The 24,618-nt window shown below is 50.8% G+C and overlaps 7 protein-coding genes across 10 annotated transcripts; 4 read left to right on the forward strand and 3 right to left on the reverse strand.

The window, feature by feature from the left end:
- Positions 1 to 218: 218 nt before the first annotated feature.
- LOC108134105 (pyridoxal phosphate phosphatase PHOSPHO2) lies at positions 219 to 1,624 on the forward strand. The gene has a single exon (XM_017254291.3). The coding sequence runs from the start codon at positions 282 to 284 to the stop codon at positions 1,176 to 1,178; it is 897 nt and encodes a 298-aa protein (XP_017109780.2). The 5' UTR covers positions 219 to 281; the 3' UTR covers positions 1,179 to 1,624.
- A 610-nt stretch (positions 1,625 to 2,234) lies between these two features.
- Rcd-1 (Required for cell differentiation 1) lies at positions 2,235 to 3,854 on the reverse strand. Of its 2 annotated transcripts, XM_017254323.3 has the most exons (5): positions 3,492 to 3,846; positions 3,042 to 3,416; positions 2,789 to 2,983; positions 2,643 to 2,734; positions 2,235 to 2,579 (listed from the first exon to the last, which is right to left on the reverse strand). In XM_017254323.3, exons 1-5 carry the CDS (start codon positions 3,570 to 3,572, stop codon positions 2,411 to 2,413), a joined length of 912 nt encoding a protein of 303 aa, XP_017109812.1. In that variant the 5' UTR covers positions 3,573 to 3,846; the 3' UTR covers positions 2,235 to 2,410. The 2 variants fall into 2 exon arrangements, with proteins under 2 accessions (XP_017109812.1, XP_070132854.1); XM_070276753.1 differs by having other exon boundaries at positions 3,042 to 3,854.
- A 186-nt stretch (positions 3,855 to 4,040) lies between these two features.
- Sec61gamma (Sec61 gamma subunit) lies at positions 4,041 to 5,159 on the forward strand. The gene is made up of 2 exons (XM_017254324.3): positions 4,041 to 4,177; positions 4,603 to 5,159. Exon 2 carries the CDS (start codon positions 4,630 to 4,632, stop codon positions 4,834 to 4,836), a length of 207 nt encoding a protein of 68 aa, XP_017109813.1. The 5' UTR covers positions 4,041 to 4,177; positions 4,603 to 4,629; the 3' UTR covers positions 4,837 to 5,159.
- A 69-nt stretch (positions 5,160 to 5,228) lies between these two features.
- Positions 5,229 to 7,534, reverse strand: LOC108134121 (CWF19-like protein 2 homolog). Its single transcript, XM_017254322.3, has 3 exons — positions 6,231 to 7,534; positions 5,443 to 6,165; positions 5,229 to 5,382 (listed from the first exon to the last, which is right to left on the reverse strand). Exons 1-3 carry the CDS (start codon positions 7,458 to 7,460, stop codon positions 5,254 to 5,256), a joined length of 2,082 nt encoding a protein of 693 aa, XP_017109811.2. The 5' UTR covers positions 7,461 to 7,534; the 3' UTR covers positions 5,229 to 5,253.
- A 223-nt stretch (positions 7,535 to 7,757) lies between these two features.
- Arp10 (Actin-related protein 10) lies at positions 7,758 to 9,337 on the forward strand. The gene is made up of 3 exons (XM_017254293.3): positions 7,758 to 7,934; positions 7,998 to 8,150; positions 8,210 to 9,337. The coding sequence occupies exons 1-3, from the start codon at positions 7,864 to 7,866 to the stop codon at positions 9,132 to 9,134; spliced, it is 1,149 nt and encodes a 382-aa protein (XP_017109782.2). The 5' UTR covers positions 7,758 to 7,863; the 3' UTR covers positions 9,135 to 9,337.
- A 2,068-nt stretch (positions 9,338 to 11,405) lies between these two features.
- On the reverse strand, positions 11,406 to 16,304 carry Ranbp21 (exportin-5-like protein Ranbp21). 2 transcript variants are annotated; one of them, XM_017254314.3, is made up of 2 exons: positions 14,882 to 16,304; positions 11,406 to 14,800 (listed from the first exon to the last, which is right to left on the reverse strand). In XM_017254314.3, the coding sequence occupies exons 1-2, from the start codon at positions 15,677 to 15,679 to the stop codon at positions 11,873 to 11,875; spliced, it is 3,726 nt and encodes a 1,241-aa protein (XP_017109803.2). In that variant the 5' UTR covers positions 15,680 to 16,304; the 3' UTR covers positions 11,406 to 11,872. The 2 variants fall into 2 exon arrangements, with proteins under 2 accessions (XP_017109803.2, XP_017109802.2); XM_017254313.3 differs by having other exon boundaries at positions 11,406 to 15,636; positions 15,697 to 16,303.
- Positions 16,305 to 16,652: 348 nt separating this feature from the next.
- Positions 16,653 to 23,898, forward strand: Elys (AT hook containing transcription factor 1 homolog). Of its 2 annotated transcripts, none has more exons than XM_017254310.3 (7): positions 16,653 to 16,923; positions 16,986 to 17,621; positions 17,676 to 17,983; positions 18,040 to 18,403; positions 18,460 to 19,430; positions 19,492 to 23,485; positions 23,546 to 23,898. In XM_017254310.3, the coding sequence occupies exons 1-7, from the start codon at positions 16,839 to 16,841 to the stop codon at positions 23,596 to 23,598; spliced, it is 6,411 nt and encodes a 2,136-aa protein (XP_017109799.2). In that variant the 5' UTR covers positions 16,653 to 16,838; the 3' UTR covers positions 23,599 to 23,898. The 2 variants fall into 2 exon arrangements, with proteins under 2 accessions (XP_017109799.2, XP_070136349.1); XM_070280248.1 differs by having other exon boundaries at positions 16,989 to 17,621.
- The last annotated feature ends 720 nt before the right edge of the window (positions 23,899 to 24,618 follow it).

Here is a 24,618-nt window from a genome sequence, read left to right on the forward strand (position 1 = left end):
ATTGTACCGGAAATACTTTCCAATGGGTTTTATTATTCTCTGAGGCATAAACTAAGGATAAAGGATAAAAAATGTAAAAAGCAAATGAAAACAAGTCCAGGACATATTTATATCCTTTAAAGTAAGAAATAAGTTCCCGCCAAAGGACCTAGTGTGACCAAACTTCAAAGACTATAAAACGCGTTCCGCCACAAAGCTTTAACAGGATTTTGGCGCTTTGCAAGTTAAATCGGTGCATCGAAAACTTGGAGCAAAGAGAACTTGGAGCGGAGCGGAGCAAGATGTCCTCGAACGCGTCCTCGGCTGCTGTGGCTGCGGCCGTGGCCAGCTGCAGGCTGGAGAAGCAGCAGCGCCGTCGCCTGGCGGCCTTCGATTTCGACCATACGATCGTCTCGCAGAATACGGACACTGTTGTGCGCGATTTGTTGCCCACGGAGGTGACCAGTGCCCGAGCTCACGAACTGGTGGAGAACGACTGCTGGACCGAGTACATGGCGGAGGTGTTCCGCCTGCTGCATGAGCAACAGGTGCCCGAGGCCCGCATCCGCGATACAATCCGCGGCATCCCCGAGGTGCCCGGCTTCGTGCGGCTCATCAAGCACTTGGCCAAGCGAATGAACTTCGATCTGATCATCATCAGTGACTCGAACAGTGTTTTCATCGATGAGTGGCTGCGGGCTCACAATCTGTCCGACTGTTTCCTGGCCATCTTCACCAATCCGGCCGAGTTTGACGAAACAGGGCGGTTGCAGGTTCGTGCCCATCACCAGCAGACCGACTGCAAGCTCAGCGCCAGCAACTTGTGCAAGGGACGCGTCCTGGAGCATTTTGTCATCGAACAGGATCTGCGACGCAGCATCCGATACGATCATGTATTCTATGTCGGCGATGGCAACAACGACATCTGCCCTGTGCTGCGCCAGCGAGCTTGCGACTTTGCTTGTGCCCGGCAGGGCTTCGCCATGGAGAAGCACCTGCTGCGCAATCGCAGCAAGTTGAAGCTGCGTGCCCATTTGTTGATTTGGAAGAGCGGTTTCGACCTCATGGATCAAATGCTGGCCTTGCCGCAACTGCAAACAGCACCGGCCAACCAGGCGGAGCTGGAAACGGCGGAGGGACAGGCCGAAATGGCCAGGCGGGCATCGGCCGCCGCCGGACAAGTCAAGTCACCCACTTAAGGCGACTTGCCAGATGATCATCTATCTCTACTGGTTTCTTTTCCGCCTCCTTGTTAGGCCCCGACAAAGTGAAGCCCGTCTATTCGCACTCTCTAATCGCACCGACCCCCCCCCCAATGCCAATGCAACCCATATATGTATGTACTGCTCTATGGAGCCCTCTAATTGCCATATTAGTGTATGGATGTACGTGTATCGCAAACAGCAGTATCTACAGATGGAGGAGTACATTGGGAGCTTGTTAATTATATGTACTATGGTGTTTCACAGGTGCAGGATAAGATGCCAATTGAGCCGAGAGCTGTGCTGCTAGGAAGTTAAATGTTTTATTCAGTGTGTACTATATTGTAATATTAATCGTATATTGTAATTGTTTTAATTATCACAGCTGTATAAGTGTGTCCGTGTATTAAAAGCATTTGAAACTGTGTGTTGCCGTTACTGCATCCGATATTGTTTTTATTATTGTTGTAGCTTTTTGGGGGGCCGAGGGCTGGCCCATCTCCCCGGCCGGAGTAGAAAGAGATGGCCAGATATCGGTTGCATGGGCTAGAACGGGAGGTAACGAGGGTTGCATCTCCCATGGAGGAGGTTTCTGCGAAAATAAAACGCATTTTATTGAAAGTGCATTGCTAAGTGATTTGTGGGCCTCTCTTAAATGTTTATATGTTTTTTTATTAAAAGACAAGTTATTAATTAGGTTTTACTAAAAATATAGTGAAATTCCTTCCAAAAGGTAATCATTTTTCGAAAATCTTTCTAGGAATCTTGTCTAGTTCATCGTATAAACAAATAAATCTTCATCATAATTCATGCCTTTGGATTCCATTTATAGAACATTCCAATTCCTTACTAATTTTACCAAAAATTCATAATTAAAACTCAACTAGTTTATCAATTTTAACATTACGAAATCTTTATTTACTTTGTAAATTATACGCTATCAGTGAAGAGCTTATCAATAACATTATTTATCCGGTATTTATATTTATATATTACAGCTCTGCTTAGGCTAGACACAGGCAACCTCGTGCAATATTATTATCCGTAATATCGGTCGATTAGTTAACTATGTATATGGTAGTACATGGTAGGGAGAGGGGGTTGGGCAGTTATGGATTTTAGGATTTATTTATTTATTTTTTTTTTTTTTGCAAAAGTCACAATTGTGCAGGAGCTAGCGAATGGAGCCCATGCCTAAGCAATACTTGAGAATATCGCAATAATTCGGTCTATGATCCTAACGGAGCCATACCGATCTGCTGGGGAGTTACTCCCAGTTCCAGGTTCTTGAGTAGCATCTGTAGCCATTGTTTGGTGGATTTGTCATCCTGCAGGCACAGAGCAAAGGTACCGTCCCGCAATTGATCGGGCAAACACTGGCCTAGAGCCTTGCGGGCACTATTTAATATAGAATTTCTGGTTATTTCAAGTCTATCAGGAGAGTTCATTCCCCATACGTACCGAGTGTTGTCCGACAAGCGGAGATAGCAGCGCACGACGTGCTTTAGCAGGCGAGCGCATGGATCCTTGGCCAGCTGGATCACCATCTTGCCCTAAAATCGAAGTAAGTAAGCTTTCGATCATAATCTTCTTGAAATCATATCTACCAAGGTGATGGCCACATGAGAGAAGCGTTCGTACGTCTGGCAGATGTACGACAGGCCGGACTCATCAAGGAGTATCTTCTGAATAATAAAAGTAGCCACAGTCTTGCTTAGCTCAGAGCCACTGTCCATAATGCTGAGGCACAAAGGCACGATCTCCGTGGTTAGCAAGAAAGTAATGACCTCCTGTTCATCGGTCTGGAAATGAGCTCAAAAGTTTAGCAAAAGTTTAATAGAACAGTGGTTCTTACCTTACCTTAACCAAAGCTCCAATAACGCCCAGGCTGGTCAAGCGCAAATACTCAAAGGGCCTGGTCTTCGAGGTAGTGGAGAGGAACGGGTATAGGTAGAGCGGTATTTGGGCCTGGAGGAAGGCAGTTCGAGTTTCGGGATGCGAGGCAACGCACTGCAGCAAGGCCAGAGCATTGCAAACCCGATTCGATTGGTGGGCCGTCAAAGTGGGCGGTGTAATCGATGGATAGATGTTGAGGATCTCCTGTAATAGAGCACACGTTGTTCCAAAGCTGTTCCACAGCATGGGAGCTAGATCAGTTTCCCGCTTCTTGCTCAGTTCCAGGAGGGCTGTCTCACGAGTGTCGGGATGCGCCAACTCGTTTATCCACTGGTACACCTGGTACGGAATGGACACGGGTCCAGTTACTGGTTCATACTTGCTAGTCATCATCATTCCAAGACACTCTATTACCTTTTCTTGCTCACTTTGCTGTTGCTGCTGTTGTTGTTGTTGTTGTTGGGGATTCATAAGCGGACTTGGCTGAGCACTCATGATGGTAGGAAGCTAGTATACGGTTTCTGCAGAATGTATATACAAGAGTCGATGTCTTTTGCCGAAAGTTCAGGTTTCGATGGTATAGGGCCCAGAAATCTGTTACAAGTCGGCTTTTCCAAAATGGAATTGGAAAGGCTGATCAATTTTACAAGGATTTGATATATAACTAATGTTCGTTTTGATCCAATGCCGAAAAAAATAAAACAATACTACTAGCAGATGTATGTGCCGAATAAAGTATAGGACCATAGCGAGTTTCCAGGCAATAATGTGACCTTTTACCTTGGCCGATAGTATCGTTATCAGTTCAAACTGTAGTTGTAATTCAAGAAACTCTAAATAATTATAATTTAATGAATGAAACAATATTTAATAATGAATTCTATAAGCAAATAACTTAACATTGTTTCAAATCTTATTTTTATTTGGAATTGTTAATGGGAGACATGACAGATGTCATCCATTTGATGGGGGTTGGCATCCCACCCCCAAAGCAACCCTGGGTTTTGACATATTGACGTGGAACTGTCAACGAATCGGGAGCCGACGCGGCAGTCAAGGAAAGTGTTTCATTCGAGTAGAAATTTTCAATTGAAGCAGAGGTGTGTCTTGTTTTCTTAAACAGTGTATTTCTAAGTAGTTTTTTATTCAATAAAAATATAGCTATTGCAACGTCACACTTGTTGAAAACAGGAACTAAGAGAACTACTTTCTAATAATACCGTTTTCTCAGACTTTTGTAGTTTTTTTTTTTGTCTGTACATGCATTCATAAAACTGACGTTCATTAATTTAATTACCCCACTTGAGACAGTCAAACAAGTGTTAATAATAGACCATTGTTTGTAGAGTAAATCAACGTGTTTACTAATATTAAAACGCCCATCATAAATGTTATATTTTAGCTGAAAGAGGGCAGGCCAAAATTTCACCTGTGACGTCGACGAGTGTGCCACGTCGCCTGTGTTGTGATTCTCGTGAAAGTACCTTCCTGCTAACACGTCTCTCTCTTTTCCATTATCTTGCAGTTGCCAACAATATATTTTTGATAAGACATGGACAAGGTTGTGAAGTTTGCTGAGCCTGGACGCGCCTTCGCCAAGGATTCGATCCGTTTGGTGAAGCGTTGCACCAAACCCGATCGCAAGGAGTTCCAGAAAATCGCCATTGCCACCGCCATTGGCTTCTGTATCATGGGCTTTATCGGCTTCTTCGTCAAGCTGATACACATCCCCATCAACAACATCATTGTGGGCTCCTAGATGCATCCATTTTTGGCCAGGGATCACAACAATATCCAATCATCAACTCTAGCATACATTTTAAAGATTTTTTGTTTAGTTTACATGCATTATCTATAGAGGATCTATGTGCATTCAACGAATGTCTCCAACAGAAATTTCATATTATGTGAAAAAACGTATTGCAGCAAATGTTCAAAATTCCATTTTATAAATCTATGTCGAAGTGCATGAAACGCGTTAGCTGATAAGAACCATTGTAAAACCATGAGCGAGCCACCTCCATTCCCATGGATGAAGGGGGGACTTGATCAATAAATGTGAACCAGATTTTCAAAGTAAAACATACGATTGTTTATCTTAAGCCACCCATCCCCATAAGCCCCCCCCAAAAATAGATTGTGTTAGAACAACATTCTTAAATTATAATTTCAATAATTATTGTTCAGTGCAATCGTAATTTTTCCACATCTCCGCCAGCGACTTGACCCTTCCCACAGGATTCTGTTCTTTTCGTGGCTTGCGCCAGGAATTGGGATTCAGTCCTAGCATTCCACCAATAATTTCCTTTAAAGAAAGAATTTGTTAATATTCATAGATCTCCAGAGATCTTCTTCAGCTGCTTACCTGTGCAAAGTTAGCGGGAAAACGGTCCTGATCCTCGATGACGTGGGCAAAGCCCGAATCCATGCCAAAGTGGATCCACACATAGGGCAGACCCTTCGGAATTGCGGCCCGCAGAGATTTCTGACGCAGAGAAACCAGTTGCTTGTTGATGCACCACTCCTGTTCGGACTCCTCGATGGCCTTCTTGAAATAGAACGGTGCCAGTTCGCCTTGACTGGATGGGATGGGGATGCAGTGCACGGTGAGATGCGGTCGGCGAAGCAACTTGTTGGCAATCTCATAGAAAACCACGTCCTGCCGTCGGGCGGCAAACATGCGGGTGAGCGCCTTCCGGAAGTTATTCAGCTCCTCCCACGCATCCTCGTCCAGCTGCGTGCAGCAGGACACGTGCTGCAATGTTGTCAGGATGCAATGGCCATTCTGCAGGCCCACATACCACGGTATGCTCAGGTAGATCTTGTCGCCGAGGGAAACTAACAGTTGCTTATCCAGCTTGGCGGAGTCAAAGCATCGCTCACAATTCTCAAGACTGGCAGCCAGCTTTTCGTGTTCTTTGATGGCGTTCTGGAGCTCCTTCTTCTCGGCGTCGCCAGGTGAGATTTGCTTGCGCACTTTGTCGGCAAACAAGTCCTCAAGATCATCATTGGGATTCTTGTGCTTGGACAGAATGTCGGCGTATTGCAGGTTGGACTCGGCGGCAGTGGCATGCTTCTCTCGCTCGAACTGTTTTGAAAAGAGATTCTTTAGAGTCTTTCTTCAAAGATTTGGATATAAAAGTATAATCTTACCATTTGCTTGATATCATAGCGATCATCATCGGCGAAGTAACGCACCCTTTGTCCGTCCACATGAGTCTCCACTTTCTTGTTGCTTCGCTTCCGTCCTTTGCTTCCCCCATAGAGATCATTGGGGTTACTGTGCGTCCCAGTGTGCATTAGTGGCCGCACATTGCCGCTCTGATCCGTTTTGGTGAGAAGAACATGCTCGGATGTGGGTTTCTTCTTCGAGACCTTGGCATTAGGTGTCGGTATGGATTTGCCGGATGCCAAATACTCGGCCCGCGCCTTTCGTGCATTCTCCAGCTGCAGATTCAGTTCAGCCGCCAGCTCCTTCTTGCCCTTGATCTCTGCTTTGATGGCCCTGCCTGCCAACGCGTTGAGCTCGTCATTGGTTAAGCAGGGGAGAGCCGGTTCGGGTTCCTCGCCCGAGGATTCGTTCTCTGAGACAGATTTCTCTCTCCTTGGTGGTGGTGAGGGTGAGGGTGGCTTAGCAGAGGGCTTTCGCCATCCGCGAGAGGAGGAACTCGGACCAGAAGTCGAATGCTGCTTTGTCTCCCGCTTCTCGGACTCGTCCTCGTCATCCCGAGGCTTTTGGAAACCGGGCAGGCCGGTGCCATTACTTTTCCAATAAGGATTCAGCTCACGACCGCTTTTGGCCGGATCATAGGCATCGATTTGCTGGAGTTTCTCGTTCGGCTTTGTGGGCTGTTTCTGCTCCTTCGAAAAGGTCTTCAGCATGAGAGACTCGTTCGTCATCCAGTTGTCGCGTTGCAGAGGCACCTCAACGGCAGAAGTCTTCTCCACCCACTCGTCCTCGCTGTGGCTTTCCTGGTGGCTCTTCTTAGATTTTTTCTTTCGTCGCCGGCGTTCCTTTTCGTCCTCACTGGACGAGGAAGAGCTGGAGCTAGAACTGTCGCTATCGCTACTACTGTCGCTGCTGCTGCTACTGTGGTGTTTTTTCTTCTTTTTCTTGGATGATTTCTTGTTTTTCGACTTGGATTTGTGTTCCGTCTTTTTCTTCTTCTTTGCCTTCTTTGAGGATGAAGACTTCTCCAGTTTCTGTGCCACTGCCGGTAGCATCCAGGTGGCACCTTCACCTCGCAGCTCTTTTTGGCGCTCCCTCTGGCTGCGAAGCTCAGCCCGGTCCTTAGCCTGCTGGAGCATCTCGGCGCGGGCCTCTCGCAGTTCCTGGCGAGCCTTGTCCTTTTCCCTGGCACTCTCAAATTGTATGTAACTCATCCTGTTTACGATTTGGCGGTCTTGCCGACCACAACAAATCTTTTAAATTAGTGATGGCCTATGGTCGATTAAAGATGACAGATAATTACCGATTGTGAGACTCTATAAACGATAACACTATAAATTAAATGTTTTTATTATATTTTGATCTTTAACTCAAGAGTTATTTCTTTAATTAGATCCCAATGGATTAGATCGGCTGCTGGAAATACTGTCATAAAATCCAATAAGGTTGGATCAGTTTTCGTGATAGTAGTTACGCGATGATTTTTGTTATCGATAGTTGCGGAGCCAGTGTTGGTGAGTTTACATTTCTTTGGTAAAGAACACTTTACACTTTCCATTTATAAGTGCAATTATTTGGCAAAACCGCATACGGTTGGCCAACGACCAAACTCCCAGCATGCCCATCTACGAAAGCGTTATGCAGGAAAAGCCTCCTATCGTCCTGGAAATCGGTACCGCCTACACAAAGTAATTTCTGTCCCAGTTGCTGATAAAGGTGATATCATCACACTTTACTGTCCATATTTTCAGGCTGGGCTTTGCGGCCGAACCGTCACCGAGGAAAATCGTTCGCACAGAGGTTGTCCTGACCACGACGGGGTGTACCAAGCGGTTGTTTGACTATGACACGACGGAGCAGCTCTACGATCAAATCGTCGACTTCCTGCAGTCCATTTTCTTCAAGTAGGTGACCTTAAAAGATGTGGAATATTGGGTAGATTATAACCTCCTGATGATTCTAGGAACCTGCTGGTGAGTCCCAAAGAGCGCAAGTTCGTTGTGGTGGAGAACACTTTCGGCCCCACCCTCTTCAGGGAAAAACTGGCGAGAGTTCTCTTTGTCCATTTTGATGCCTCCTCGGTGCTGTTTGTGCCCGTCCACCTAATGGCACTCTCCACGCTGGCCGTGCCCACCGCCTTGGTTGTTGATATCGGGTACAGTGAAACGAGTGTCATGCCCGTCTTTAGCGGCGTACAAATCATGTCCGCTTTTAGAGACCAGAGCTACGGAGGCAGGGCCGTTCACGCGGAGATCAAGCGCCAATTGATGGAGGCTGGCGTCAAGGAGAGCCTGCTGTCGGAGGGCGTGCTGGAGGAGATCAAGGTACGAACCTGCTTTGTGACAACCTTCGAGCGGGCGCAGGGATACGCCAAGGGTGGTGAAGATCTGCCCAAGCCTCCGCCAGCCGTGGAATTCATTGTCAGAAACGATGATCCCGATGATGAAGAGATGATCCAGGTGCCCGGCCGGCTGAGAGAGACCGCCTTCGAGGTGATGTTTGAGGCCAGCAATGAGAGGGATAGCTTGCCCCATCTCATTCTACGCTCCATTCTCGACTGCACCGTGGACGTGAGGAAGTCGCTGATCGAAAGTGTTTTCCTCATCGGTGGTGGCTCAATGCATGCTGGGCTCTTGGCTCGCCTGAAGCACGAACTGCAGCACTTGCTCGTCCACGATTCCTTTTACAAGACACGCTTCCATGGTGACTTGCAGTTCAAGTTTTTCCCCGCCGTCGGGCATCAGAACTTCACGGCCTGGCTGGGTGGAGCATTGTGCGGCGCCACAGACCACGTTCAAACCCGTTCCTTGGCCAAGGACACCTATCTGAAGAACGAGCACGTTCCCGACTGGAGTAATCTCTGCGATAATCGGCCAACAGGGTCTTAAAGCCGAAAACCACACACGATACACGCTTTAGATCTATTCAAGCACGCACTACCGACAGTTATTTATTGAAATTGATTGAAATTGTATTATATAAGCCTAAAGTATCCTTCTCCTTACCCTTCCCCTGCATGTGTAAATTATAGAAAATACAATTTTATAAAACAAACAAATTTAATAAAATTAAGCTTAACAAAATCTATGAACTCAAGGATCGGTTGGATTTTGGCCGAGATATGGCCTTCACAAGGTCCATAATTTAGAATTTCTGGATTTTCCCCATTTTCAAAGGGGCTCCATCAGAAAAATTTGAAAAAATCGGATCGAAAATTTTGTTTTGAGGTTTTGATGCAGAATGAAGTAGAATTAATCCAGAAATCGTTTGAGGTATTCCTCTTGAGGATCCGATGAATATTGCCCGAGATATGGCCTTCACAAGGTCCGTTTTTTGGAATTTCTGGATTTTCCCCATTTTCGAAGGGGCTCCATCAGAAAAATTTGGAAAAATCGGATCGAAAATTTTTTTTCGAGGTTTTGATGCAGATCGATGGAGAATGAATCCAGAAATCGATTGAGGTATTCCTCTTGAGGATCCGATGAATATTGCCCGAGATATGGCCTTCACAAGGTCCATATATTGGAATTTCTGGATTTTCCCCATTTTCGAAGGGGGTCCATCAGAAAAATTTGAAAAAATCGGATCGAAAATTTTATTTAAGGTTTTAATGCAGATCGATGGAGAATTAATCTAGAAATCGTTTGAGGTACTCCTCTTGAGGATCCGATGGATATTGGCCGAGATATGGCCCTCACAAGGTTCATATTTGGAATTTCTGGATTTTCCCCATTTTCAAAGGGGGTCCCTCAGAAAAATTTGAAAAAATTTGATCGAAAATTTTAATTTGAGGTTTTGATGCAGAATTAAGGAGAATTAATCCAGAAATCGTTTGAGGTATTCCTCTGGAGGATCCGATAGATATTGGCCGAGATATGGCCTTCACAAGGTCCATATTTTGGAATTTCTGGATTTTCCGTTTTTGAAATTTTTGTTTTATATTTTAAAAAGTCTGTTAACCATTCTTGCGCTATATTTTTTGTATTATATGTTTGTATATCTTGCATAGATGTATTATAATTATGGTATCGGTTTTTTCGCCAATGTATCATCAGTTGATAAAATAAATCCATTTTTAAACAAAAAGTCATGGGTTCGGTATCTTTAATCGATGGACTACCACGATTAACGTTATCACGTAGCGTTTGATGAGAAGCCGACATATGTAGTTTTTAAATTAAAATTAAAACAAGAATAAAAATATATGTTTTAAGAGAAATCTATTATTTCCAACTCCATATCAGATATTGCTTTGGAATATCTGTAATGTTCCAGTAATTATATTTCCGGAAGAGGATTATAGTCTTAGGAAGTGGTCTAAAGGTGGGATAGGTATACCATTATTATTAAAAAATAAAACCATTATCTTCATTTCGATTTTGTAAATTTATTTCAAATTTATTTGCTTATTTCGATTTTGTGTGTGTGTTTGCGGGTAAACCCCCACTTCGATTTCATTTAGTTATAAATACAATATGTGTGTATAATTTCAGTTGTATATATTGCATACTCACGCAACTATAATTCTTAGAATCCCGATGTGTGTTTTGTTTTTTTTTTTTTTTTTCTTTGTGGGGGGTGGGGGGAAGGATAATGTGGGGGGTATAAATGGGAGGGAGAATTGGGGTATGTGTGGATTTTGCAAGGAGGGGTGGTTGTATTCATATACAGATCGATGTATTATATAATAATAACTCGTACTTTTCATGCCTATCAACTAAGCCTAAGCGTAATTTCAGAAATGTTCAAAGGATATATGTTATGTATATATATATATATATTGATATATATATATATGTATATATATAAATTACAGTATGCACTCGCATAGGTAACTATACAAAAAACTGGAGAAAGCACACAATTCATTAATTAATTAACTAGAAAAAAAATAGAGCTGCTGGCTGGGTGGCTGGCGGGCTGGAGGGGCTGGGGCGAGGAGCAACGAGTCCTTAAGGAGGACACTCCATATATATAATTGAAACATAATTTTCGAGTATTTGCAATTAAAAGATTGTAACAAAATTCCGAATAATAAATAACAAAGTAGTAACAAGTCAATGGTCGCCCCCCCCCTTAATATATTGACCGGATGCGGAAGCGGAGGCGGATATTGGGATAAGACTCCCGATTGGGGATTAGACTTAAAAAACTAAATGTTACGTGCGGGCATTAAATTTAGTTCGTAAAATAAATAAATAAATCAAATATTGCTCAAGACTGAACGATAACTGGATTGATTCCACTATGGGATGTTGGGATGTCGGGTTTCGATTTCGATTTCGGTTACGGTTACGGTTTCGGGTCCTGCGGCAGCGGAGATCTAGTTCTAGATCCTGGGCTAGGCTGCATCAGGCTACATAATGCTCCATCGTCTTGGCTAGTTTACAATTATTTTAAGTTCAGTCGTCGCTAGTTTGGCAGCTGAGGTGGCCTCCGGCTCGTTGATCCGATCCCGTTCTACGACCAGGACCGGACGAGCTACTCCGCTTATGGCTGCGTCTCCGCTGCGACGCCGCCTCCTCCTCCTTCTTCTCTGTTTCGTGTTTTGTGTTTCCTTGTGTGCAGTCGTCGTCGTCGTCGTCGTCTCTGTTTGTGTGGAGCGTGTCTGGGACAACAGTCCCTGTCACTTCTCCGGACCAAATAGCCGAGTCAGGCTCGCGTTCTGATTGCTGTCCATGATGTCGCCCGAACCGGACTTGGACTTGTGCGACTGCATCGGTGGCAGGTTGGCGATCTGCACCTCGTGCCGGAACAGCTGGTTAACACTGCGCCCCACCAGCTGGGCGGTTAGCTTCTTGAACAGATCCTTCTTGGCCCGATCCACCTTGTTGCCCTTGACGGGCGCCACAGAGATCTTCTCGTCGAACTTCTGGATGTCGGCCGCGTTCACGCTCGGTATGTGCTGCAGGACCTCGCTGAGGATGGGGAAGTGCGGGCGCAACAGCTCATAGAACTGCACACCCAGCGTGACTAGACCCGACTGGTTGGCCTCGTGCTGCCCATGCACCTGCATGCCCTGCAGCACCGCCGTAAATGCCGTCACCGCCTTGTTCTCGTCCATCAGCTTCTCGGCGGCAAGGAATCGCATCACTGGCGCCGCTATATTCACCGCCCGCATGCTGGTTATCCCGTCGTTCCAGGCGATGGCCTTCAGCAGCGTCATCAGCACATAGTTGCCGATGAGACCGTTGCGGAGCAGCTTGCCGCCCAGATCCGAGACTATGTCCGAGAGCAGGGCCGACTGGCTGGCCCGGGACTGGGGTGCGCTGTCCATCGAATGCTCCTCGTTCTCCATCGCCACGGCACTGCTGTTGGCATTCACGTTCGCATTGGCCCCCGACGACACATGATCCGCTCCGATCTGCCCGCCCACCAGAGCGATCTTCAGCACATCCAAGTACTCACGGGTCAGGGTGCGGTTCAGCTGGTCCTCGAGCACCTCCTGCGTGTCGTTCACCTCGCCGTCCAACTGGCCGCTCTCGTACAGCGACGCTATGTAGATCCATCGACGGGACAGGCGCTCGCACATGAGCGGAGCCAGGTGCGAGAACAGCGGCACCAGGACGCTGTCGTAGAAGCTGGGCGGGCAGGAGTAGACGAACGGCTTGAAGAAGACACGGATGATGGGGCGCAGCCGGTAGTCGGGCACCACGTCCAGGCGGGCGAAGACGTTCGTAACCAGAGCGTCCGCCAGGCCCAGCAGCTGGTAGAGATCGCGACCCAGCGACGGACCCGCCGAGCCCATCAGGTGGTAACAGCCCTCGGTGATCATCATCATGAAGGTCTGCATCTTCTCGAAGGCAGTCGGCTCGCTGCGAATGGTGGTGTCCAGTGGATCGGCTGGCAAGGCACAGATCCCCATCAGCAGCTTCTTCTCGTGCTCCAGCATGCCGTGGATGCCGCGATAGCCCTCGGACAGGGCGGCCAGTGCCTCCGGGGCGAACAACTCGTTTAGGATACGCATCAGTCCCAGTACCTGGGAGAGCAGCGGTACCACGTGCTTGGTGGCCGGATTGCGGCAGATGGGATTGCCCAGCTCGGTGCAGCCGATGACGAAGCCACCGCGTTGGGCGCGGTCCGGGTCGTCCGGCCAGGTGCAGCGCTTCACCACGCCGAGGACGACGTGCAGGGCGTCCAGTAGCCGTGATCGATTCGACAGGGTGATGTCGCCCTCCACCGCGAAGATGGGCGGCTTGTCCAGGCCCACGAAGCGCATAAAGTCCAGCGGCGACTTGAGGACATCGCCGATGGCCAGCCACTCGGTGCGCTTGTCCTGAATGATATGCTCGATGAACAGGGTCTGGCGCTCGAAGTCGCAGAAGTGGTTCGAGATTAGGATGAGCGCCTCCTGCAGCGTGGTCCGCATCATGCGGCACAGCTGGTGCTGGCCGGGCTCCTTCAGCAGCAGCTCCACATGCCCGCTAATCTGGTCGAAGACGGGCAGCAGCAGCAGCGGGTACTTGTGGGCCAGCTTGACGAGCAGCGAGGCAGCATGACGCCGCAGATTCTTGGCCGACTTGGCCTGCACCTTCTCCAGCTCGTTGGGCGGCTTCATGACCAGGGCCCGAAAGATCTTGTCGAGGACACGCGGCAGCAGGCTGACCCCGCTCATGGCCACACAATTGCTGGGCGTGATCTGGCACGAGGACATGCTGAGGAAGACGAATAGCGCCGAAATGCACGACAGTAGAATGGAGTAGGTGAGCGGATTGGTGGTCTCCAGCTCAAGGCACTCTTCCAGCAGGCGCAGACCCGCCGGCACCGACGGTCGCTCCGCCACGAGCAGGATGCGGCTAAGGACACCGTCCAGAACACTGACCAGAGCATCCCATTCCAGGTAGACGGGATCCAGGACACTGCATGATATGACACCGGTCTTGACCTCTGCCTGGGCTTCGGTGGCGGCGTTGCGCAGCCGCTGGTGTAGCCAGCGTTCGCAGTATCCATAGGTGACGAGCGGCTGGACCAACGTGGCCAGGCGAAAGATCTCCAGGAAGTCGGTGCGATAGCGGAAGAAGTGGAGCGCATACTCCTCCTCGCTGTCGTACTCCATCCGGATGTAGGCGTCCGTGCACATGGTAGCAGGTGCACTTGTGGCAGGGGGATATGGCAGTTTCACGATCCGCGGCGCAATCGTGTGGATGAGCTTGGGAATGTAGTTGATTGTGGCAAAGTCCTTGGAGCTCGGCTCGTGCTTAAGCAGCAGCTGCCAAATCAGTGCCGAACCGTGGGCGATGGTCAGCGAGGGATGCTGCACCAGGACCAGCAGGCACTCGAGCAGAATCTCCAGGTGTACCGGGCGCTGGGTGGCGTCATCCTTGCCCCAGAGCGCCACCAGCTGCTGGCCCATGCCGCTGAGCACCTGCAACAGTTTCTTGAGGAAGTTGTGATGCTGCTCGATGGACAGGCCCGAGTCCGAATCGGGCAGTATCTGGCTGGCCTGGTAGATGTAGCGGAGCGGCTCCTCGTTGAAAAGCTGCATCAGCGGCTTGCGCTCCTTGGCCTGGCCCTTGCGGTTCGATATCTGCGCCAGGCACTCGGCCGCGTTGCACTGGAATGCCTTGTCGTTTAGCAAAATGCATAAAAAGTGTATGAGCTTGCCGTTGCTCGACATGATGTGCTGGATACTGACCCACTCCACGAACCCGCTCAGCGTCAGCAGCACTATTTCGACAACACGGCTGTGTGCGTTCGCCTTAGGAAAGTTGCCCAGTTGCGTCGTCTCGCGAAACGCGGTCACGTGCTGCTCCACGAGCCGCAGAAAAAACTCAAAGATGTCGTTCATGTTGTTGTTCAGTGCCTGGTACATATCCTTGCGGCGCTGGTTCGACTCGATCGTCTGCAGCAGCGCCACATCCTCCACCAGTCGCAGGAACACGAGCAGCACCAGCTCTGTCTGGGCCTCGCCCTTGGTACAGGCCTGGCTCAGTTCCGGCAACAAGTCGGACCACTGTTGCGGCCACTCGCGCTTGATCATCTCGACGATAATCCGCGACAAGGCGTCCTTGGTCGGCAAGAGTGTGCGATCCTCCGCTGGGCCTACGCCCGCGTTCAGCATCTTGATGGCGTTGTCCTTGATATAAACCTTCTCCTCGTGCGTAATGCAGTTCCAGCGAAACTTAATTGTGTACTCGATTAGCTGCAGCCCGAAATGGCGCACCTGTTGGTTGGACTGGGGCGAGCTGGCCAGGAAGAGGCCCACCTGAGCGCAAAGCGGCGACTCCTCTTTGAAACGTTCACAGGCCATGTAGGCCTCCAGACGTGCCTGCTGCTGGGTTAGTGGGTGCATTATGAGGTCCACCGCCTTGGCAAGTTCCGCGGCCAGAGCCTCGGTGCCTCCTCCTCCTCCGCCGGCTACGTGCTGGGCCATGGCTAGCTGATGGCTCTCTGCCGAGGGATAGGTATACTGAGAGGGTGGATGCGCAGGCATGTGCTCCAGCCACTTACCGCTCGCTTGCCCGGTCGCTTCTTCCTCGGATCTTCGGATTCCGTGCCCCCTTCCTTGCCGCTGCCCAATGCGGTTTTAGCTATAGCCAGCCAGACAACGTTTTTCTTTCGATTAGGGGTGTGGGGCGGGGGGGGGCAGCCGTATGTGGGTGAGGGTGAGGATGTTAGGGTGTGCGTGTGGCTGTGCGAAGTGTGGTTTGCCGAGTGCGGTCTGCTGAGTGCTCTAGTTGTGGCTCTTAGTGTCTCCGGTGGATTGCTTTGGGTTGCGCCAATGCCAGGGAACTTAGCATTCGGCGTCGAGGGTCTCACATTTGAATCGCATTCAAGTGGCCCACGGAAATGGTTTTCCTTTCCTTTCCGGCTGGTCGTTAGAACAATGTGCAGCAAATCGCAAACGGGCAGGGTTGACAGCCGCCTCGCGGATGTTGCCAGATGGCACGCGATGTCGGTGAGATGTGCAAATTTTGTGATTTATTTTATTACTATTTTATAAGTGAGTAATTCGGGGTGTAGTTTGTTCAAACTCATTTGGATATGTGTCGGTATTGACTGACAACTAACAAACAGGTAAAATGGCTTATGAAATTCGCGCGATATTTTTGCAATGCCTTGGCGATGCCAGGCCTGTTTCATGCTTTCCCATCGCCTTGCCACTTGTCGAACTTTGATTCGTTACGATATTTTAGAAAAAAAAAACATCAATTCAATCGATTATACCAAATATTATTTATTTCTTTAAGATTTATTGAAATTAAATCACAAAAAAAAAATAAAGAAATGAAATTGATTGTATATTACATAAAACAGCCATAAAAAAATTTAAAAATTCTTTTAATAACGGATCTATTGGCTGAAAAAAAAACTATCGACTGTATCGATATTTTCTCAGCTCTACAACTCGTCCTTCATCGTTATGCAACACTAGCTCACGAAATTTGCGGACTTCTCATTTAAAGCTTCCCAACACCGACAAAACTCTAAACTCAGCAACAACAAAAACAACCGGCAACACATTTCAAAACGAAGCGACTCACACATCTACGCAGTCACACGACATATAGCTCCGAACAGAATCGTATTCTCATAAAAATATTCCTTGATAACGCTGCCTATGAACGCGATCTAGTATAATTTGGGCAGGCATGCAGTGGCACGAAGTGGAGTTGGACGGAAGCCGGACCACGGCATTTCCGGAGCGGGCAGTTCCTGGCCATGGTCAGGAATCGGGTATGTTAGCTCCTTGGTGCATACACAGACAGACATACATGAATATATATTTTTCCACCCAGCAGCTGAACACATAGGGGGCTATCTGCGCGGCGGAAAATGGGGATGGGTGACATGTAAGTACTCCAACGAGGCCACCATGTTGGTGTGCGCCACCGCCACTGGCGAGAGTGTGGCTCGACACACATTTTGGAGCGAGGACCGGCCCGGTCAGGAGGATGTGCGTTGCAGCATCCAGGCCGTGGAAGAGATGTTCCCGGGGCAAGTGGATGTACCCAGTCTGGTGGCCATCAGCCTAGAGGTTTGGAGTGCTGGCAATAGCCGGCCACAGCAGTGTTCCGCGGCTAGGACACAGCTGATCATATACTCGGTCGCCTTCGACCAGGTACTGCGCCGCTTCGATCTGGACAGCTTCTATTGCAGCGCCCTCGTCTTCCTCGATGACCGGCTGTGCCAGGGAACGCACCTCTCCCGCTTTGATGGCTGCTTGGCCGTGGCCTCCGAGGAGGGCCTCGTCCTTCTGCTGGACATTAACTGCAAACATCTGTTGCAGACCCGCAATCGCTGCATCCGCGGATCAGAGGCCGATCCATCCGCTGAGGTTTTCCGCCTTCCGTGTGTGGGTTCTGTGATGCGTATCGATTCTCTGCTGGACGAGTGCCGCTCCCGAGATGCCCATTTGGCTGTTGAGGTGGACGGTGAGTTGTAACCCATGTCGGCTTCTTGCTTAGCTCATTGTCTCTCTGATGCAGTTGCTCGAATCGGCATCCGTTGCTTGGCGAGCATAAGATTTGCCCCCGGTTTCGCAGCCGGCCTGGAGGACGGCACCATTCTGATCTATGACCTGGTTGACTTTCATCTCACCACCGTGCTGCGAGCGCCACCCGAGAGAGACGTTTCCGTTGAACGTATCTGCTGCATTCTGCCGCCCGACGACCCGAAGCCATGCTTCTATGTCTGCGCTATGTACCTAAGCTCGGACAGGCTTAGCCTGCAGCTGCACTCGGTGAGCTACAGACGCTCCCATATGACCAGCGACGGTGAAGGTTATCGATTCCAGGCAAGTCCCATATCGTCTTCTTCCTCAAATACCCACTAAAACTTCTTGGTTTGCAGGGTTTCCATTCGAGCCTCTTGCGCAACCAGCAAGTGTTCGACCAAGGAAAATGCTCCATCATTGGCTGCACCACGGCCTCCACCTTCAGCTTCGCCGGCGACAACGGCACACTGCTGGCCATTCTAAGCTGGCACTCGCACGCCGAGCGGCGCAACAAACTGGTGCTGTTCGACATCAACCAGTGGTACAAGGACGAGATGCCGCCCAGTGTGCGACATCGCGAGACTCCACATTACCTGGCCGGCTACATTTTGAGCGGACTGCCCAAGGGCCTGGCTCTGGAGCTGCGCCCTAACACCATCTTGCACTTCATCTCCTTGCACCGCTTCGACGAGCACTTTTATCCGGAATCTTTAACTTTCGGTAAGTGGCGGTGGCTCTAGAGGCTTTATGGGTCACTTTATAATTTTCTCTCGCAGATTGTTCGTTGCTAACGTCTACTGGTTGCCGGTACTATGCCCAGGATGGAGTCCAGCATCGATTCCTGAACGCTCTGCGCTGGGAAAGGGCCACGTTGTTTTTGAATCCACAGCCCTACCATGAGCAGATTGTCCGCCTGCGTCTGATGCCACAGTTTAGCGAGCTGCATCCGGACGCCACGGTGTCCAAGGCAGCCATGTATGATGAGATCTTGTCGGTGGCTTTGGAACACAAGTGCGTGGCCTTGCTGAACGACTGCGCCCGCAGCTGGCTGGACGGCAGTTTCCTGTGCAATACGCTGGACTCCACCCAGCTCTCCCTCTCCACGCTCACCAATTGGATTGTGCGCCGTGCCGGGCTCATTAAGGCCCACTGCTCGGAGCTCTGCCAGGGCATCTTCGACTATGGTGGCTATTCCCTGGATGAGCGCGAGCGCCGCGAATACCAGGCCCTCTCGTCCCAGCTTCGTGAACTCCTGCGCCTGCAGACCTACATCCTGGAGCAGGGCAATCGTAGCATGCCACCCAGCATCCTGATGGAATGTGAGACCAACAAGCGGGCTCTCCAGACTGTTCTGATGTACCAGCGAGTCCTCTACTGGTTCATAGAGCAGGCCCTGCTGCCGGAGGGCCAGCACATGGAGAACAATGCCCAGCGGGAGTCGGTACTTGTCCGCCTGCGTCGATCCTATGCTGATCTCCGGAAAAACAAGCGAACCCTTTACATAGACGCTCTCGGCAAGCGCACTGGGTTGTCGAATGCCTATCCGCCGGAGACGCTACAGTCGCTCCTCTACTTGATGCTCAACCCCGACACCCAGACAGACCGAAAGCACGCCCTCGTCCTCTACTTTCTGATGGATCTCGCCGCTCCGAAGCTGTGGTTGCGGTTCCAGGGTGCCTTCCAGATCAGCGATCATCTGGTGTTGTCGGTGCGCTCCTTCTGGTTTCTGGATCATGGTGACTTTGAGGTGAGTTTTTCAGGAAGATTAGACCCCAGGACATAGGCTGATGGCTCTTTGATCTTTCCAGGAATGCGTTAGGGAGCTGTACGAAGCTGCCACTCCGATCACTGGCTACGAGGAGTGGCAGTCGAGGCTGCTGCTAGAGACTCTGCTGGATGCTGGAGCCCCCGAGGCTGCCATGCGTGTGGTGAGTCAGCCGCCGGGCCCAGTGGACGTCTGGCTGCATCTGCGCATCCTCCTGGCCAACGAAAGCATCCCCGAGGCCTTCCACATGGCCCGGCTCTACGACGAGGAAGAGACCCAACCGCTGTTGGAGCGATTCTTCCAGCACTGCATCGACAACCGGCGATTCAAGGTGCTGGCCGAGCTCTGCCTGCGCGAGCCGGAGGAGCGACTTGTCTACCGGCTGCTGCGCAAGTGCCGATCGCGGCAGACGGAGTGCGTCCAGCTGATCCTGCTGCTGCAGAAGAGCAAGTATATTGAGGCAGTGTCCTTCATGGACGAGGTGGCGGACGAGCGACAGCGCGAGGACGACTCCTCCAGCACCATCATCTCGGCGTACCGCTCCACGATGGCTCCGGTGGCACAGAACATAGCCGGCACCTATTTCCAGATTCGCGGCAAGCTGGACAGAATGAATCAAGTGCCCAGCCGAAACTGGGGCAATCCGGAACCGTTTAGCTGCCAACTCGTCAAGCAGAACGCCAGCGGCGAGGTGGGCGGCATCTTCCAGTGCTCGGCCCTCAGCGCCCACTGGGCCACGCGCTACGACGAGTTGGCATCCGGTTTGCCCGCTCCTGGGCTGTCCGTAGCGACCAACAAGGGGCACAGCAACATCCCCTTCCTGCGGCGCGCACAATACGGCCTGTCGGAACAGCCCCGGCGGCGTCGTGTCGTAAAGCCAGTGCTCCACCAGGTGGCGGAGAAGCGACAGCGCGAGCAGGAGGAGCTGCAGCGGGAGGAGCGCCACCGCAGAGACGAGGTCACCATACAGCCGAGGAAGCGGCGGCGACTGCTGGGCGAGCAGCTAGTGGAGGATATGCGCGGTCACGTCAACAAAATCCTGGGAAAGTCGCCAGCCCAGAAGCCGGAGTCCGAAACGGACTCGGTGAGCCGACTTCTGCAGCCACCATCCTTCGTGCAGTCGCGCCAGTCCACGAACCGGCAGGGCAGCAGCTCACCGGTGGCAGTCCTCAAGCCGCGCCCAGCCATCAAATCCTTGGGCGGCACTCCGCTCGTGGCCACGTCCACGAAGCTGTCGGGAACGAAGCGATTCCGTTTCATGCCGCCGATTCCGCTGCGTCTGGATGGCTCCATGGAAGTGGATGGCGAGGAGCCGGTGGATGAGGACGCCGAATCGAAGGAAGAGGTGCCGGAGACGGAGGAGGAGGAAACGGACGAGATCATCATGGCCATAGAGTCCAGAAGCGACCCGCAGGCCACCGAAAACAGTGAGTCAGAGGACGAGTTCCTGTCCCCGATGGCCTCGGCGAATGTCTCGCTGGCGAATCAGTCGGAAGTGGTGGCGGAAGCGTCGCCCAGGATCATGGGCCCGCCACGCGGACCTCAGCCGCGCTCCTCCCTCTTTCAGGGCCGGAATGGGAACGGAAACGGGAACGGCAGTGAGAGCAGCGGTTTCGGCAGCTTCGCCACAGTCCAGGCCTCTCAGACGTCGTCGCAATCGCAGTTCGTGCCAACCATTTGCTCCTCCAAGATGTACGAGACCCACTCGCAGATGCATCTGTTTTCCGGCGGACTCGCCTCCACCAGCAGTGGCGTTAAGATTTCCGAACGCACCACCATCTGCGGCGACATGGAGTCCACCGATCTGATTCCGGAGACAACTGCCGCGTTGACGGCGGCAAGCTCCGAATGGTCTATGCCGCAGTCGCGTGCACAGGGCCAGCCGCTCCAAATGATGGACACGACCCTTGGCATGTCCACCTACGATGTGACTTCTTTGGAGCCTCGTGAACAGGAGCGTGAGCAGGCGGAGGAACCGCGTGAAGAGCTGGAGGAGGAGGTGCTGGAGCTGGAGGAGTCAATAGCAGCCGAGATGCAGCAAGAGGAGCAGACAGCGGAACAGGATCAGGAGAGGGCAAGCACCACCGAGGCCAATTACCAGATACCATTCATGGCTAGCTCCGAGGCGCCCGTCCAGGAGCCACTCTACTCGCCAACCTACAGTTTGAGCAGCGAAGAGTCATCCGAGCTCTCATCCTATGACCATCATCGGTCCACCTATGTCGATCCTATGCGCCCCACCCAGGAGGACATCGACAATCCGCTGTTCACCACGGAGACGGGCTCCATCGTTTCGTACCATTCCAGCGCCTCCAACGTCTCGGTGCCGATCGGTGCTGGCGAGGATGGGTCGCTGTATCGGGCCAACAGCCTGGAAACGGTCGACGATCTGGACACCACCAAGGGTTCCGTAGAGGAGGCCGAGGAGGACTACGAGGACGACTGCGTGATCGCGCTGGATGGTACGGAAGTGCGCGGATACGTAGCACGTCCGGAGCAGCCGGCGGCCTGCAGCAGCGCCGAGCTCTTCGCCTTCAAGGATGAGTGTCAGGAGGAGGCGGTGGCCGGATCGTGTCCCTCGCTCTCGCTGGGCGCCACTGCCAACAGTGATTCTGTGGTGGCGGACACCATAGTGCTGGACAGCGACAGTGAGTCTCGCAAGGACAGGGAACCAGACAAGGTGAAGTCCTCGTCCGTGAATGTGGATGTGGGAGAGGTGGTGACGGTGCCAGTGACAGTAGCAGAGGAGCCGGCATCCAGCAACGATTCCGTGGCCACAGTGTCCTTCACTGAAACCAAACAGGCGCCGGCACAGATCGAGGAGGAGATGGTGGTCTTGGATGAGGAGGAAAAGGTAGTCCTGGAGAAGGTGCAGCCAGTAGTGGAGACCGAACCAGAGGTCCATTATGAGAATGAGATTATAGTCGAAGATGAGGAAGAACAACCGGCTATAGAGAATCTAGAAGTCCAGACGGTGATTCAACAAGAGGAGGAGGAGAAAGTTCAGGAGGAAGAAAAAGAGGATGAGATGGTGGTCGATAATGAGGAGGATGACGAGGAGCAAGAGCTTGTCCTGGTGCTTACAGATGAGGAGAAGATGGAAATCGAGGACTCTCATGGGAACAAGCACGATATGACACTGGAAGTGATCCAAGAAGAAGAGGACTCAGAAGACGACTGCGTGCTGGTAGTTCCTGTAGAGCCCATCAAAGCAGAGCAGAAGACCAAGAAAAAGTCCTCCAAGGACACATCCAAGCAAAAGGCCAAAGATAGAGCAACTCCAGATCCCCGTCCCGCTCAGGAAGAGGACTCCAAGCAGAGCTTTATGTCCGAGGATGACGACCGCACACCAGCCATCCCGACTTCGACGCGGACTCTGCGTGCCCGACGCAGCACTTCCATTCCCACGGAGAGTCCCGCCGTGCAGACGCCCCCGGTGTCCGCCCGAAAGCTGCGTCTGCGCAGCTCTGACGCCGTGTCGACGCCCAGGCGTCGCCCCGTCCAACACAAGCATCTCCTGGAGGTCATCGATGAGGGCTCGCCGGACACGCCCTCCCTGCCGCGCACCAGATCGCGCACGCGACTCAGCATCGACTCGGATGCCCCTGCCCCCGGATCCGGCGTGATGGCGCGTTCCAAGCGGGCCACCTCGCTGCTCTCCGATGTCCAGAATCCGGCACCGCGCCTGCGTCGCGGCATCAGTGAGCCGCCCAGCCCGGCGATCACAACAACCCCAGTCCGGGGTACTCGCCGTGCCGTCCGATCCCGGAAGAACAGCAAGGTGGAGGAAGAAGAACCGCCGGAGCCAGAGCCGGAGGAGGAGGAGAAGCCCCGGCTGCGACGCACAACCAGGCGACGGGCCTCCGAGCTAAGTGACAAGAGCGATAAGACCGACAAAACAGATCCACCATCTCCTGGCACCTCCGCACCCCGGCAACTGCGTCTCCGAATCCAGCGCGTGAAGAAGAGCGAGGCGGAAGCTGCCGAGTCATCGGCTCCGTCCCAGAGATCATTGCGCACGCCCCCCATCTCCGAAGGTAAGGAATCGTGTACTCCATCCTTCAAACTTGACCCTCTAACACTGTCCCCACTTCCAGGTTCGAACGAAGCCAATGTGCCGCCCAAGAAGCGAGGGCGCTCCAAGAAGTGAGATTCGGATGAGACGCCAGATCGAATCCCAACGTTGCTGTAAATTGCCATTCTGTATTTTTGTTTTCCTAAAACACATATATTTTTCGGCTTTTGAGTTTAGTTCAGTGTTTCAAATAAAAGTGTTACAAATATACTTAAAAATAAACAGGAAAATTTTAGAAATGGAACAAATGAAAAATTAAGGAACGATTTTTAAGAATTGGAGGTTCTTGTAGCTTGTACCCATAGGAAATATTCCGAAAATGTTATATAAGCTGTTTTAAATAAAAAATGGATATTCTTGTAGAGATGATTAATAGATGGTACTTTGTTCCTGATCGGATACAAATTGGAAGAGCTATGGCCATCGGACTGAGCAAAAGTGGGAAAACTGCGAAAACCCTCAATTTTGTAGGGGTACCCCTAGGAAAAAATTTGCAAAATTTCAAAACGATGTTAGGGCAATGTTTTGAATGAGGAAAGTAGCTTTTGAGTTCCCTGATTACTAAATGGTACTTTGTTTCCTGATCGGATACATATTGGAAGAGCTATGGCCATCGGACTGAGCAAAAGTGGGGAGACTTGGAAAACCCTCAATTTTGTAGGGGTACCCCTAGGAAAAAATTCGAAAAATTTCAAAACGATATTAGGGCAAAGTTTTGAATGAGGAAAGTAGCTTTTGAGTTCCCTGATTACTAAATGGTACTTTGTTTCCTGATCGGATACAAATTGGAAGAGCTATGGCCATCGGAAGGAGCAAAAGTGGGGAGACTTGGAAAACCCTCAATTTTGTAGGGGTACTCCTAGGAAAAAATTCGAAAAATTTAAAAATGATATTAGGGCAATGTTTTAAATGAGGAAAGGTGCTTTTGAGTTCCCTGATTACTAAATGGTACTTTGTTTCCTGATCGGATACATATTGGAAGAGCTATGGCCATCGGACTGAGCAAAAGTGGGGAGACTGCGAAAACCCTCAATTTTGTAGGGGTACTCCTAGGAAAAAATTCGAAAAATTTCAAAACCAGATTAGGGCAATGTT

The sequence above is a fragment of the Drosophila bipectinata genome, chromosome XL, assembly GCF_030179905.1.
Source record: "Drosophila bipectinata strain 14024-0381.07 chromosome XL, DbipHiC1v2, whole genome shotgun sequence".
NCBI classification, from domain to species: domain Eukaryota; kingdom Metazoa; phylum Arthropoda; class Insecta; order Diptera; family Drosophilidae; genus Drosophila; species Drosophila bipectinata.

Bases quoted from the DNA above. Each gene is read 5' to 3' on its own strand.
- Sec61gamma (XM_017254324.3), top strand. From the start codon at position 4,630: ATGGACAAGGTTGTGAAGTTTGCTGAGCCTGGACGCGCCTTCGCCAAG.
- Elys (XM_017254310.3), top strand. From the start codon at position 16,839: ATGCAGTGGCACGAAGTGGAGTTGGACGGAAGCCGGACCACGGCATTT. The intron at 16,924-16,985 runs GTATGTTAGCTC...TTTTCCACCCAG, and splicing joins TGGCCATGGTCAGGAATCGG to CAGCTGAACACATAGGGGGC. The intron at 17,984-18,039 runs GCAAGTCCCATA...CTTGGTTTGCAG, and splicing joins GTGAAGGTTATCGATTCCAG to GGTTTCCATTCGAGCCTCTT.
- Ranbp21 (XM_017254313.3), bottom strand. From the start codon at position 15,619: ATGGCCCAGCACGTAGCCGGCGGAGGAGGAGGAGGCACCGAGGCTCTG.
- Arp10 (XM_017254293.3), top strand. From the start codon at position 7,864: ATGCCCATCTACGAAAGCGTTATGCAGGAAAAGCCTCCTATCGTCCTG. The intron at 7,935-7,997 runs GTAATTTCTGTC...CCATATTTTCAG, and splicing joins ATCGGTACCGCCTACACAAA to GCTGGGCTTTGCGGCCGAAC. The intron at 8,151-8,209 runs GTAGGTGACCTT...TGATGATTCTAG, and splicing joins CTGCAGTCCATTTTCTTCAA to GAACCTGCTGGTGAGTCCCA.
- LOC108134105 (XM_017254291.3), top strand. From the start codon at position 282: ATGTCCTCGAACGCGTCCTCGGCTGCTGTGGCTGCGGCCGTGGCCAGC.
- Rcd-1 (XM_070276753.1), bottom strand. From the start codon at position 3,572: ATGAGTGCTCAGCCAAGTCCGCTTATGAATCCCCAACAACAACAACAA. The intron at 2,984-3,041 runs GTAAGGTAAGAA...GCTCATTTCCAG, and splicing joins TTATTGGAGCTTTGGTTAAG to ACCGATGAACAGGAGGTCAT. The intron at 2,735-2,788 runs GTAGATATGATT...CTTCGATTTTAG, and splicing joins CTCATGTGGCCATCACCTTG to GGCAAGATGGTGATCCAGCT.
- LOC108134121 (XM_017254322.3), bottom strand. From the start codon at position 7,460: ATGAGTTACATACAATTTGAGAGTGCCAGGGAAAAGGACAAGGCTCGC. The intron at 6,166-6,230 runs GTAAGATTATAC...TTTTCAAAACAG, and splicing joins GCTATGATATCAAGCAAATG to TTCGAGCGAGAGAAGCATGC. The intron at 5,383-5,442 runs GTAAGCAGCTGA...CTTTCTTTAAAG, and splicing joins TTCCCGCTAACTTTGCACAG to GAAATTATTGGTGGAATGCT.